The sequence below is a fragment of the Tursiops truncatus genome, chromosome 6, assembly GCF_011762595.2.
Source record: "Tursiops truncatus isolate mTurTru1 chromosome 6, mTurTru1.mat.Y, whole genome shotgun sequence".
Taxonomy (NCBI): Eukaryota; Metazoa; Chordata; class Mammalia; order Artiodactyla; family Delphinidae; genus Tursiops; species Tursiops truncatus.
Genome location: NC_047039.1, coordinates 81272481 through 81286791, shown reverse-complemented (window position 1 = coordinate 81286791; position 14311 = coordinate 81272481). Strand labels below are relative to the sequence as shown.

Here is a 14311-nt window from a genome sequence, read left to right as displayed (position 1 = left end):
AACTTCTTTCTGCAGCAAATGTGTCACGTGCCCTGTTGCCACCGGGGCTGGGACACCCCAGAACATGGACCCAGGCAACCAGTCCAGGATCAGAGAACTGGGAGATGGCCGGGTCTGGAGGACACCTCAGAAGAAAGGTCAACGCTGAGGACTGTGCCTGCCTCCCCCATGGACCCCCGAAAGGTGCCCCTCCCCAGCGGCCCCTCCTTCTGTACCAGATGGTGCAGAGATGGTCCAGCCGCTTTTGCTGCAGGGCGCTCTGGTTCTTAAACATGGTCTCCAGCTCCATCTGCACAGCTGGAGGAGTCTGGATCCTTTCACTGGCCATGAACTCACTGGGCGTCCAGACACGTCGGCACCATGCAGAGGAGGGGAGGGGCAAGGTGGATGGGAGAGAAGGGATGAGACCCACGGTAAGAACGTTCAGAACCCTAGCACCCGGACACCACTCCCAGCCCCTTCCCCTCCATCCGGGCATCTGAGGAAAGGAGGGAAGAAAGAGAGGGAAGGAGAGCGGGGGAGAGAAGAATGGAGGGACCAGCAGGCACAGATCAGGTGTGGGTCCTGACTGCCGCCTCCAGCTCTGTGACCTTGGGCAAGTTGCCCCCGCTGAATCTCAGTTTCCTCTTCTGTAATGGAGCTAATGACAGTACCTTCCTCAAGGAGTACTTGTCAGGACCCAGCAAGATAATGTGAGCAAAGCCCTTAGCACCGTGCCTGGCTCCTGGGAAATGCCCAGGAAATGTTAGCACCTGCCATCACTGCCGATGATGATTACTGACATCTTAACAACCTCCCAAGCCCACGCCCAGGCCGAGACAGGCACTTTCCACACAGCATCTTGTTGACCATCACTGAAACCCTATCACCAGTTCATCACGGCACCTGCAGAAAAAGGCTCTGTATGTTCAAGCCCTTGACCAAGGTCACAGGGAAAGTACAGGTGCAGCCAGACCTCAATACACTTTTCCTTCCTCCCCAGAGTCAGACTCTGGTGCTCTCCATCTAGAAATGCGGGCGTACAGATGGGCCTCCCACCCCCACGGCTACAGCACAGACAGACACTCTTTGGTGTCCTCAGACATCTTGGTCCCAAGAGTCCCTTTCTTAGCAAAAGAAAGCCTTCCTTACTGGCCAAAAGCTCCAGGACCCTTGTGTCAGCATTAACAAAAGTGCCATCTGGTGGAGGGGGCTTGGAGATGGGCCCTCTCTTCACCCTGCCTCCCATGGGTAAAACCTGCTACCACAGGGTGGGAAGTGTCCCAAGCCTGAGGGATGGCCATTCTCCTTGGCCCAGTAATAGTAAAGAGTGGGCAGTGGGCAGATAATCAGACTAACATTTTCAAACAGTTTGTACAGTGCTCAGAAAATGCTTATGAGAAAATGTGTACGAAGAAAATAAGATACAAATCTACATACGCAGTATGGGTCTAAAGAAGCCTGGGAGAAAATACACCAAAATATCAGCCGTGCTTCTCACCGTGGTGAGGAATTAATGGTGATTCTTAATTTCTTCCTTATACTTTTATCTATTTTGACTTTTAAAAAAGAGCACCTATTACTTTTACCACCAGAAAAAGCAAGAGCCTCTTAAAGTGACCACAAAGGGAGGGAGCATGTGCCCCCCTCGCCCGCCTATGCTGCCGCCCAGGGGGGCAGGGGGAGAGCCTCGGGTGGTGTGGGCAGCCACCGACCTGAAACCCTGCACCAGGTCCTCCTTCTTGAGAGCCTTCCAGGCATCCACCAGGCCCTGCCAGCGGCGGTGGCCATCGAGCTCCTGCTGCAGCGCGGCCTCCATCAGGTTGACGAACAGCTGGGCGAGGGCCCTCCGGTTGCCCAGCAGGGCGTGGTTTATGATCTGCAGTCACAGGTGGGCAGGCTCTAGATAGAGCGGGGGCTCTCCAAGGTCAGAACAAGGCTCAGTTGGACAGGGGGCTGGTGAGCTGCGGGCCGAGGGCCGAGCAGGGCCGTGGCGGCGTCTGAGGATTACTGTGGGGTCGCTGGGCACTCAAGGAAGCTGCCTGGGGCTCAGCAGCTACGGACATGACAAGGGTCTTTCCTGAAGGCTTAACCATGAACCCTGACCACGTGAGTTTCAACCCAGCTCCAAGGCCACCTCAGATGGTTTGTTTAAAAAGGTGATTCTAAGTTCACTGGAGTTAAGCACTTCAGCAGGCTTTCAGTGTTTAACTATTTTTTTTATAAATCTGTTCCAAAAGCAGAGTGCTCATGCTACCAGGGACCAGCCACATATGGTTGTGATGAGAACCAGTACCCAATTACCAAATGAGATCACAGCTAGGACATTCTTTGGCGGTCCTCCCAGCGGACCTCACCAGGGCACCTTTGGCATGGCAGTCGGGACGATTCTTCACTGTGTGACACTGTTCTGCCATTTAGCCTCTCCACCCGCTTAAATGAGAGCAGCCTCTCCCAAGTCCCCCAAGGACTGGGACAGCCAAAAATGCCCCACACATGTCCCCAAGCCCTCTATGCACTGCCCTGGGGCAAGGGTGAGAACCGCCAAGCTCAGCAGGCAGAAATTTCAGTAACAATTTTCACTGAAAGCCGAGGTTTGATGCCGGCTGTTCCCAGCTCGGGGGCATTGGCAAGTATCTCCTGAACCTCCAATTCCGTAGCCATAATGTAAAGATGATGCCATTTACAGCACAAGGAACTGGTGAAGTTAAATGAGATAGATGCACACAGAGCAAGCAGAAAGTGCCAGTTGTTATGCATACAATAAACACAGGAAAGTCAAATGTCGAAACTAAGTGGGACACTGTTAACTCTGACTCCCCTAATCGATCAAATGGCTCAAAGTTCGGAACTCCTGCTTGTCTCAAAATGAGAGCGGCCACTGCTGCGTCCTCTTATGTCATCCTCCCCCCAAGTACTGGTGTTTAAGCAACACTATCCTCATTTTATGGACACGGAATTCCAGGTGCTGGGGCTGAGTAATTTCAGGAACTTTCATGTCTGGGCAGTGGAGAGGGGGGCCTGTGCTCACTCTCTGTCTGTGCTTTGTCCAGGACCCCAAGGCACAGACCTGGGCTGGAGCCCATCTGTGATTCTGAACACTGTACTCCTTCTACCCTGCGTGCTGCCAGGAGGCCCATTAACCGGCAAGCCCAGCTTTCTGTACAGGACCTAGAAACCTATGCAAGAGAATGTACCTCTGGGTAGCCAAAAGAAGTGTCCTTTCATGAACAACCTTGATTTTCTTGTATTTTTTTTATCGCAAAGGAAGCATTTGGAGGAGGCTGAGGGTGTGGACAGAGAAGCAGTGGGGACAGAAGCAGTGGGGACAGAGCCAGAGAAGCAGTGGGGACAGAGCAGGCATGGTTCAGCAATAGACAGACAGCAGGAGGAAAGACAAGAACCACTAGAAAAACTAGACATACAGGGCATGCTGAGGTCACTTATGAGTGCACACACTACCCTGAGACCACAACAGTTGTGAGATCATGCCTCTGTCTTGTAGCACACATAGCATTGCACATGGTAGCTGAGACACGGCCCCGTAGGTGCTCATAAAATTGGCATTGGTCACACTGATGACACAGTATTAGGTTAACTGGCAGGGAACATGGCAGGGAAGCATAAAATGTACTAGAGAGATTTCTATTGAAAATACTTAACAGAGACTCTAGTTCTGAACTCAAGTAGCCAACCTGAGTTACTTGGAAATGTTGTATATGAGAAGCCCATCATTCCTGAGACCCAGGCTCTAGGGCATCCTGGGGTCCTGCTCCCGCGGGCTCATCCCCTGCACGTGAAAATCACTCACCGTGGCTTCTTTATTGATCAGCCTGTACACGTCGGGCTGCATGAGGTAGGAAGTTTTCTCTATGATTTCCACATATTTCTTCAACACACTTTTTAGCTAGAAATGACAAGGCACCACAGTGAGTGACTCCCTTCTCCTGGAGAACTAAAAACAGGTGATGACTCACAAATCCCACAAGTGAAAATCACCAAGAGCACATCTGGAGGCCAACTCACTTTATCTGCCCGGGAGAACTCAAGAGAGTGCAGCGTCTTATCCAGCTCCTTGATCTCCTGCTTCTGGAGCAGGAACTTCTCGGCCACCTGATCCCGCAGCTCCAACAGGGTCTGTGCCAAGAAGTTTGGGTCAGGCTGGGAGAACAGGTGGCAGGGAAGAAAGGAGCAGGACACAGGTAGGGCGGGTCCCGCCACGAGGGGACCCCTACTTGGATGGTGTAGTCTTCAAGGTTGCTGTCGTTTTCCACCTTTTCGAAGAGATTGTTGATGTCCTCATCAGACTCAGCCAGCTTTTTTAAAAGACGGGCTCCTGGCTCCACGATGAGAGGTTCCATTTCCTAAAACAGGCCAGGAGGGCGAGGGCTATGGTATCAACACCCCTGGGACGGGAAGGACCCCCCCAACCCTATAGTAGCGAAGTGCCAGCTGCGGTCCTCTCTCAAAAACAGTAACTCTTACCTAGACCTGAAGAGTTCAGATTTACTAACTGTTCACAGCCAGAGCACAAGGGCAGCACTATTCGGGACACACGCCATGTGTGAGGCCTTGTCCTCAGACTCACTTGGTCCTCATCATAGCCTGCAAAGTACGTGCTGACCTTATGCCTGGCCCATGGTTGGAGCTCAACAAATATTCATTAAAGAAGTGGCCAGTGAAATAATTCCAAGAGTACTTCAGATGAGGAAACTGAGGCTCAGTTCGGTTGTGTGACCAAAGCTGCTGAGCTCATGGTGACAGCAGAGCTCAAGTCCAGTTGGGATATATCAGGAAAGTGATAAGCTGGCAGGGAGAGCACCTTCTTGGTGCTCTGGGTCTGTGACCAGCTCCCGGAATCCAGGGAACTCAGGGAGAAAGTGGTGAGTGTGATCCGGGGCCCAGAGAGGACCCGAAAGGGCAAGATTCCAGGGATTAGTCTGGTTAGAGGTCTCTGGAGAGGAACAGTGAGCCAATTGAGGGTAGTGCCTAAGGGTCAGGCCGTTTGGCCCCTTGTTAGTAGGACTGAGCAGGGAGATCCAAGACTGGGCTTTAGCATCAGATCCAGAGTCCAGTTCCCACTTGGCCCTTACGTGCCATATCAGGCAGGACTTTCTGGGCCTCACCTGTAAACTGGAGGTTATAACAGTACCTGACATATAGAGTTCTGCTCATAATCAGAACTTGTAGCAAGCCATCCAAACATGGCTACTACGATTCTGTTTACACTTGGTGAGCCACTGAGGACCTGGGAGGTGGGGCGGCGGGCGCTGTGCAGAGTCCACCCTCCCCTTGGAATGGCCCAGGAACAGAAGGCAAGCGAGAGGGAGAATTCTCACCATCCCAATCTGATCGATCTCCTCCTTAAAGCTGGCCAGAGCACTCTCATAGCTCCTCCTCTTGTAATCCTCTCGCCCTTGAAGGGTGATGGTGCTGAACCTCTCAGGAACTGGGGGAGAACAACGGAGGTGATGAGGTTGCCCTCAGAGCTCCAAGGTGAGATCAGAGTACCCAGGAAACGACAGCAAGGCAGCAAGTGCCTGGGTTCAGGAGATGGCCCCCCAAAGCAGGCCGGCAGTGTTAGAGACTTAAGGAAAAAGAAGGTGATCCCTAAGTGCTGTAGGGAATTAAGTCTTACATATACAGTTAAATGCTCAAAAAAAGTTCCAAATGGTATGTATAGAATAGGAACATTTAGGGTTTTTTAAAAAAGTTTTATAGAAGAAAACACATACACAGATAAGAATTACCAACACTTATCAGCACTTACCATTCACGAGGTATTGTTCTAAATCAGTTACTCCTCAGGATGAAGCCAAGAGGCAGGTTCTATTACCGACCACTTAATAGGACACTCAGGCATGGGGGTCCAAGACCAAAGGCAGTCAGAGGCTCAGCAGGGGTTGGCATGTGGGCCCTCTGCTCTAGGGTCTGTGAGCCCACCCTGCGCTCTGCTGTCCTCTGAATACAGGTGGGACCCGGGGCACTATGTGGTTTCATGGGCGGTGGGCACTCTTGGGCGGAGAAAGGGGCTATTGTGGAGGTGGAGTTTTCACCTTCTGCTTTATCTCCTTCCTTTTTCTATAGTGAGCATATATTACTTTTTTAATTACAAAGAAAAAGAGCCTCCGTATCCGGATAAAGTCAAACCAGGGTAATGTGATACAGATTGAAAAACCCTCCTGTGAAATCACAGAAGAGCGAGCTACATCCTTTACCAAATGGTTTCATCAGGAAACGCTGACTGTGCAGGCAGTACCTCCCCCCACCCCCACCCCCCCAGCTCCCTGCGCTGGGGAGAAGGTTCAGGGGAAATGCTTCAGAGGCAAAGGCCCAGGGGAGAGGGGCGGGGTGGAGAGGTGGGCTCCAGGGAAGGCCCTCTATGATGCTGAACAGAGGAACAGCAGGACCTTCAGATGCTTCTATGTTAGCGCTTCCAGGAGCTCCCCACAGAGCGCTCTCTGGCCCAGGCCATGCCTGCCCTCATGCCTGAACATCGGCTCACCGGGGGCGTCTGGGAGGCCCCGCACTTCTCTGGCAGCAGTGCTGTTCTCACTCTCTTGAGCTTTCTCCTTCTTGGCTATTTCCTTTTCCCTGAGGCACAAGCAGAGGAAAACAATAACCAACACCCCCTACCACACACCCCCCTCCCCACCCCGCACTGCTCCCCTCCAGGGTAGCTCTGGGTCTCCAGAGACACCCTGGGAATTGGTAATAGTCCGGGCCCACTGATGCCAAAATGCCCTGAGGATGTGCCCCCAACAAACACTGCCTGGGCATCTGCTGCCAGCAGACACCACAGTTCTCAGGTGAGAAGCTGGGGTCTGCCCTCAGGGATCTTGCTCCATTCTGGCCGCACAACAAGTGTGAGTGGTGGGCAGGAGCCATTTTCCACATGTGGAAACTGAGGGCCACAGGGGGCCTGGCCAACCTGGGAAAGCCAGACTGGGGCTAAGCATTCAGCACGCTCCTCATCTGCTTCTTCAACAACCCATCCTATGAGGCAGCCAGGGTGACCCTGTTGTCCAGGATGGGGGATGAGGGAGGGAAGTCACTGGACAAAGTGGCGCTGGGATTCCCAGATCCCTGCACGTGATGCCAAGGTCCATGGTTCATGGGGTCTGGGTGTGGGAGGAGAGAGCTGGGATCCCAGGACAAACTCTCTCAGCAGGGAGGACCAGGTGGGTGAGCACGACCTCAGCTTTGGAATAAAAATCCCTTAATGTGCTGCCCACAGGGCAAGCGCCACAGAAATGCAGCAGTTCTCAGTGACGCCTGCCATTCCTCGGGGCCCTGACATGTGCAGCACTTTCCAGACTTTCTCTTATGTAGTCCTCATGGCACACCTACCACCAAGGAAGACCGCAGGGCCTGGGTGGCAGCTGATGGGGCCCAGGCTGGCCCTCCAGAGGGGGGTCTCTCAGCCTTGTCAACCAAATGCCCCTGGACTAAGGTGGCCCCACTAGGGCCTGGGTGCCCCGACTATGGGAGCTGCTAACAGCTCTGGCTTCTTGGCCACTTGTCCCAGGAACTTGGGGGCTTGGTTTACACTAGTGGTGATCAACCCGTACCCCGAGTTTCTCTTCCACCCACCAGAGGTCCTGTCCTGTGTGAATGAATGCACAAGTTGACCGGTTTGGCTGGCCAAATTTTCAAGGAGGGGACAAGGCACCCCAGAGAGGTGCTGATGCTGAGTCAGTGATCCCAGTCGCTTTGAGGGTGGCAGGGCCTGGTGGGTTATAAGCACATCTCTCTTCTTGTGTCCTTGTCTGTCTGTGCCAGGAAGCCAGCACAACGCCAGCGCCCTCCATGAGAATTGCCTTTCCCCAAACAGTGTCCTGTGGGTGCCAAGAGTGCCTGACTGATGTTATACCCAGTTATGCGGAGGATAGGTGGTTCTAGGCTAAACTCTGGGGAGGAGGAGACCCTCGGGAAGCACAGGGAGATGTCAGGAGTCCCTGAGTCTGGTAGAAAACAGGTCAGCTGAGAGGGGCCTGGGACCCCTGTAGGAGGCAGAGTCACAGCCAGGCTGCACAAGACTACCCTCCCAGGAGGTGGGAGGGAGCGTGGTCAGGTTCCAGCTGTGTGTGCCTCTGGATCCCTGCATGGGGCATCAGGGACAGGGCTGGAGAATGCTGACCTCCAGTCTGTGCCTGGGTGGTCAGTGGGTTTGCCCAGCTGTTCAGGGTGCTGAGTGTCAGAAGCCTCAGGTGACCTTTTCCTGGGAAAATTCAAAGGGCAGGGCAGAGACTTTTACCCGGTCAATCCCTGCTCCAATGGGGGTTAAAAGGAACACAAAGGCAGATACAGCAGGACTGACTTCCTGTCCCAGAGTCCCAGACTCGAGAAGGTTTATGGCTGGTGCAGAGCTTAACGAGCCTAAGGGAAGCCCAGTTCCTGATACATTCTCCAAAGTGCCCCGTGAGGAAGCACTTTTCCTTTTCCTTTCTGTTCCTTTCTCCCTGCTTGAGGAGTTTAAGCTCAGGGAGCTGAAACGGCATATGCTCAGGAATTCAAGTTCAACTTCTGAACTCGGAGGTTCAGAAGGAACTCCTGATCTCCCTGTCCCAATCCCACTTGCTCCCATCTCAGGGAATGGCACCTCTGCTGTCCACCCAAGCACTCAGGCCAAAGACCTAGGACTCTCAAGAGCCCTCTCCTCCCACCCAATCTGTCACCTAGTCCCACGGGTTCTGCCTCCAAGATAAACCTGAAATGCCCTGTGTCCCTCTCACAGCCCCACAGAGCTTGCGTGGACTGTGGTGGCCTCCTCCCTGGCCTCCCTGCCTTTCCTTACAGCCCCCCATGTTCTACACACCGCACAACCTGAAGGCCTTAAAAATGCAAATCAGCTGTTCACTTCAGTACAGTCCAAAATACGGACTGTAGCCTGCAAATCTCTCCTGGCCTCATCTCCCAGCCCTCTCCGCAGGCCCGCTGACTTCTTCAGCCTTCTGAACAGATAAGCCGGTACTGTCTCAGAGCCCTGCTCCGTGTTTCCTTTCCTCATCCTCTCATCTCAGCTGAGGCCCCTCCTCAGACAGCTTTCCTGACTCCTGTCCCACCACCCTGTCCTCGGTGTCAGAGCCTTCCCCGCTTTGGGGAGACCTGCTTATTTATGTACTGTTGAAGCCTCAAGTTCCAGGAGGTTGGGATCCGCATACCCAGTGCCTCGGCGAGGGAGAGGGCGGAAGAGAGGGAGAAGCAAACAATCCTGCAAAGTAGGTGTTATTACCGCTCTCTCTCAGGGGAGGTACCTGGGACTTCATTCCTATCTGGTACTCATCTTGTGTGAGCTCTTTTTGAGTTTTTGAAAATTCTAACCACCCCTAGTGTGTGGGATGTGGCCTGGACAGCAGGACCTACCTGTAGAGAACAGGGTTTTCTGTGACCCAGTCATTGGGTAGGCTGTGCGCCCACTTCCGCTGCCGAGGAGACATCATCTCCCCTTCACGAATATCCATCTTCGTCATCAAGAGCTTCCTGCCATCCTTTGGGGCCATGGAACGCTCCATAGTTCGCTTCCTGGTGGATGCCAGGGAGTGGACCAGCTGTACCTAAATCCAGGAAGGTCCAGGTTAGGGGGATCAGAACTGCAGACTTCCCAGCACCCAGGCTGACTGCACTGTCTTGGTCAAGTGGGAGCCAGCCAGCAGGAAGGCACTTTGAGGGAGGCCTGCAACCCCAGGGCACACTCCATGCAGGTGGACTCTCCCCTCCCCATATCAGTCATTCAGCCATTTCTAGGAGGGCATCTTTTGAGAAATTTTAATGAGGACCAAGATGCTCATCCCCACATTTTTATAATCACAAGGAATTGGAAAAATGGAACTGTCCAACAATAGGAGATTGGTTGAGTAAACCCAGTATGACCCTTCAGGTGAATGTTAGGAATTTATTAAAAATGAGACTTACAAAGGATTTTTTATGACATGAGGAAATGCTCAGGATATGATATACCATAACGTATATCAATTAAGAGCATAAATTAAGGGAGTTCCCTGGTGGCCCAGTGGTTAGGATTCCAGGCTTTCACTGCCGTGGCCCAGGTTCAATCCCTGGTCAGGGAACTGAGATCCCACAAGGAGTGTGGAAGGGCAAAAAAAAAAGTATAATTAAAATTATAACCAAAATTATACATTATAATCTCAAAACTTTAAATGCATGGAGAAATGACAAGGAGAAAATAACCCAAACGTTAAGAATCGTTGCTTCTAGGGCGCAGGATCATGTGAGTAATTTGTTCCTTTTGTTTCTTTATGCTATTATAATTTCCAAGCCTTCCACAGAGAGCATTATTTAGGGCTCAAAGTAGGAATAAAAATCCCTTTTAAATAAGCAGTACACAACTTCAAAAGAAGGGTTTGAGTCTGTGTGTTTCTTTTAAGATATTGTTTCATCTGTGCAGTTTTTTATAGATGACAAGGCAATGCCAACAACGTATATGGCTGTCAAGAGGGCATTATTACCTTAATAAATTATGGGAAGTCCTAGGTCAAAAACTAAGCAGCCACTAAACATCGTGAAGTTCGTGAATGTGCAGTGACAAGGAAAGGTCTCTGGGATAATTTAACCAGGGAAAAAGTAGGTTTTAAGACACTGCTATAGAATCAAACCCAGCTTTTAAACAGAAAAATAAGAAATGCTTTCATGCTAGGTAAAAGCTCCAGGACACCCAATGGCTAATTCTGGCTATTTCTGAGTAATTTAAATTAAATTTAATTTAATTTTCTAATTTTCAGAAACAGACATTCTAATTTTGTATCCTTACATTTCAGGAGCCAATAAGAATTATTTTTAATCTAAGCAATTTCAAAGCCCTTATTTCATTAGATTCCAGGCAAAGAAGTCTTCAGAGGGAGGGAAGTTTCCAGGGGGCCGGAGGGAAGCAGGGGGCAGGAAAAGGGGAAACAGAAGGACAGGCTTACCTCAGCCTCGAAGATCTGCTGGTAGACATTCCCGCTGGGAATTTGGGTCACCTTCCCCACTGAGGACATCTTGGCCTCTGGAGCTGGACACCCCTGCAGGGAAGCTGTTGCCTGGGGTTTGGTCTCTATTAGACCCGGACGGATACTGACAAACCTCCCCCTACCCCTCCGAGGACAAGTCCTCCCCCGAGGACAAGGCTCCCCAGGCAGACAGGCTGGCCGGGTCCACGGGGGCTGAGACTCCTCTACCCTGGGAGAAAGCATCAGGGCCCCTCTCAGGCCTCAGGGTTCTTATTTTAAAAGAAGAAGAGGGGGAGGGGTGCGAAGAAGCAAAAGGGAAACAAACCTCAGGCAAGAACCTAACTGGAACTCACTGAGAAGGTCGGCTCTCCCAGCCACGCCAGGCGCAAATCCGAGGCTGACTTTGGGGACAAAGAGTAATAGCTATTGCTTGCGCTTCACTCTCTCAAGCTCTTCCGGGAAAAGTCTACGTGCCCAAGGTATCAGCTGGGATTTCAACCCGGCCTTGAACCCCCAACTGGCGCAGAACGCGGTTCGAGGACTTCCCCCGCACCCCTCCCCCCCTAACAAAGGACACCTGGGTAGGAGAACGTGGAGGGAGGGAGCGGCCTGATTCTGGCCACGCTCATTAGGCACCTACTGTATGCTGAGAAGCCCAGCAGGCTCCTCTCACGCCTGCCCCACAAGCCCATCAAGGAGAAGGGGCAGTCTCAGGGTAGGCCCTCTAAGCCCCGCCAAGTGGAGGCAGGCCCTGCGCCCAGCGACCCGGCCGCGCCCGCACCTGCACCAGCAGAAAGCACCACTCAAGTCCAACCTCAACTGCAACTATACACACTTGGTCTCCAAGGCAACGCAGAGGGGCGGGAGCTCCGTTGGCCCCGCCCTCACGCGCTTTCCCAGGAGGAGGCGGGTTGCCCTTAGCGACGGGGAACCCCCCTCGTGGAGTAGTGAAACTCCTGCCAGTTTCTCTGTGCAGGAGATACCTCAGGGCTGGCAGGAGCTTCCAGAGAAGCACATTGAATATTCCGAAAATTAGCAGGAGACAGGAGATGCATCTCTGAGCCATTGCGGTCAAGAAAAACCATCCTATCTTCTTTGTCTTGGTTAAAACCAATCTCTGCCGGGAAGTAGCATAGATAGTGCATGGCTATAAATAAGAAGTGGAAAGCATCTCTAAAAGAGACCATCTCTTTCTCAGACTAAAAGAGGTTGAAGGGCTCAGAATCCAGGCCTCAGGCTTGAATGGAATTATAATTAAAAGGCTAATTTATGTGACTCTTTGAGTTCCATTCACCCAACTCACCACTGCTGCATAACCCTCCTAAAATACAGCTCTGAGGTACCCACTCTCCTGCTCACCAGCTCTGCAGCCCCTACCAAACCCAGCCCACAGTCCCTAGATGACCTCAGAGGCCCCCCGCATCTGGGTCCCGCCCTGACTCTCCCTGCTTCAGCAAACTCCTCACTCTTCCTACATCTGCCACTGCCCCCTGCCCTTCCTCACCCTGCTCCTCTGCTGGGATCCTTCTGTTTCCACACACCCCAAACCCACCCATACTTCCAGCCACTGCCAGTGACAAGATCCCCCCCACTCATTCTGACCCTCATCTCCCCTTCCTCACCCCATCACCTCTCCTTTCCCTGAACGGGCTTGTGCGTTGGTCGCTGTCAAATGCAGGAGTTCAGGGCATCCTACTGGAAGGGGTTTTCTGAGGGGCAGGTGTGCCCTCCTAACTTTCGTCCAGCTTCCACTGCCCTCAGCAGTGTCCTGCACATTATTCAGACACACTGAGTGCTCCCTGGTAAATGCACGAATGCCCGGAGTGTCCTGGTCTGACTCTCCCAGAGTTGGCTCTTTCCCACACACGCACCCAGAGTCCTGCACGGCCAGGGCTGAAGATACTTGTGGCTGACACTGAACCTGGTGAGGGTTTCCTATAGGTGTGGGATTCCTGACTCCTCAGAGAATCCCTCCCCTCAGCAGGGATCCCTATCCCAATTGCTCATAAATGCTCCCTATGACAACTTCCTTGAATAAGTGATCATTCTGTCCAGACTAATTTCAGAAATTAAGAAACAGTGAATAGAAACCCTTTTATTCTCCTTCTTTGGTCCCAGGTTTTATTAACAAGGTGAAATATTGTAACAAGTGATTGGACTAATTTTAGCTGGAAACAGAGAAAGTATATTTAAGTGAGGTTAAGGGTGAAAAACACAATAAAAAATAGGAAGTGTCCAGGAATTATTTGCAGTTAGCGAGATCTCTGTCTTGTCTAAGAGGCCTGTTGGCTTGGCCCTTCTACATCAGAAACTGTGTTTTCCCTGCTCAGATAGATGCTTTCTGGGTTCCAAGTAAGCAACACACATTGTTTAAAATAGAAAAAAAATTGAATGGCGAAAATAAAAATAACCCATAATATCACCACTGAGAATTTACCTTCCTTAATTCCCAAGTTTCTGGGCTTTTGTATTTGAGTTTGGATCAAACATGGAAATTTGTGTTTGGCTTTTGGATGGCATTTGTATTACCCTCCTAACTCTACAATATTCTAACTGGAAAGAATAACCAGCTAGAGATTATCTGGTGAGTCCACCTCCCGTGTTAGAGATGGGCAAAGAGGTGAGAGACAGGGAATGGAAGGAGTGAAGCCAAGCCTTTGGACTCTTTTTCCTGCACCTCAACGTTGTATCTTCCCCCTCAGTCTTCACTTTGAAAATGTCTCTTGACTTGAACTTCATGCTTTTCCTTCCTCTTCCACAGTCCATCGTCCATCTTCTCCATAGTCCATAGAAAGAAAACCAACAAGGACCACCTCAAGAGCTAATATTTATTGAGAGGGTTTAATACTCTCAATAACTATGAGAGGGGTACTGTAATTAGATGAAGAAACTGAGGCTCAGAGAGTTGGTAACTTGGCCAAGATCTCCAAGATAGGAAGTGATTAAATCCGGGATGTGAACCTTGACCATGTAATTCCAGAGTTTTGAACCAAACACTACGTCATCTGATCTTGGGACTAACCAGAAAAAAAGTTCTGGATCCAACTGATAGGATTTGTGTGTTGAACTATAGCACACATACCGAAAAGTACGGAAATCATAAGTGTATAGCTTAATATATCATCCAGTGGGAATACACCTGGTAACCAGTACCCACGAGAAATAGAACATTACCAGCTCTCCAGGAGCCCCCTTTATGTACCCATCCCAAGTCACTGCCCTCTCCTCCCCAAGGGTAACAAATATTCTAACTCATGAATTAGTTTTGCTTGTTTTTGAACTTAAATGGAATAATACAGAATGTACCCTTTTATGTTGGACTTCTTTCATTATGTTTGTAAGTTTCAAAAATATTTTTGAATGTGGCTGTAGTTCATTTTTAT

General features: G+C 51.1%; 1 protein-coding gene across 1 annotated transcript in view; it reads right to left on the bottom strand.

The window, feature by feature from the left end:
• The window catches only part of CCDC180 (coiled-coil domain containing 180), a 55661-nt gene extending 43211 nt beyond the window's left edge, over positions 1-12450 (bottom strand). The window contains 10 exon segments of the mRNA XM_073806312.1: positions 216-335; positions 1695-1858; positions 3791-3886; positions 4006-4116; positions 4215-4343; positions 5319-5428; positions 6485-6573; positions 9346-9536; positions 10908-11000; positions 11254-12450. Coding sequence (XP_073662413.1) covers positions 216-335; positions 1695-1858; positions 3791-3886; positions 4006-4116; positions 4215-4343; positions 5319-5428; positions 6485-6573; positions 9346-9536; positions 10908-10976 — 1079 coding nt within the window. The 5' untranslated portion in view covers positions 10977-11000; positions 11254-12450.
• Positions 12451-14311: the final 1861 nt, after the last annotated feature.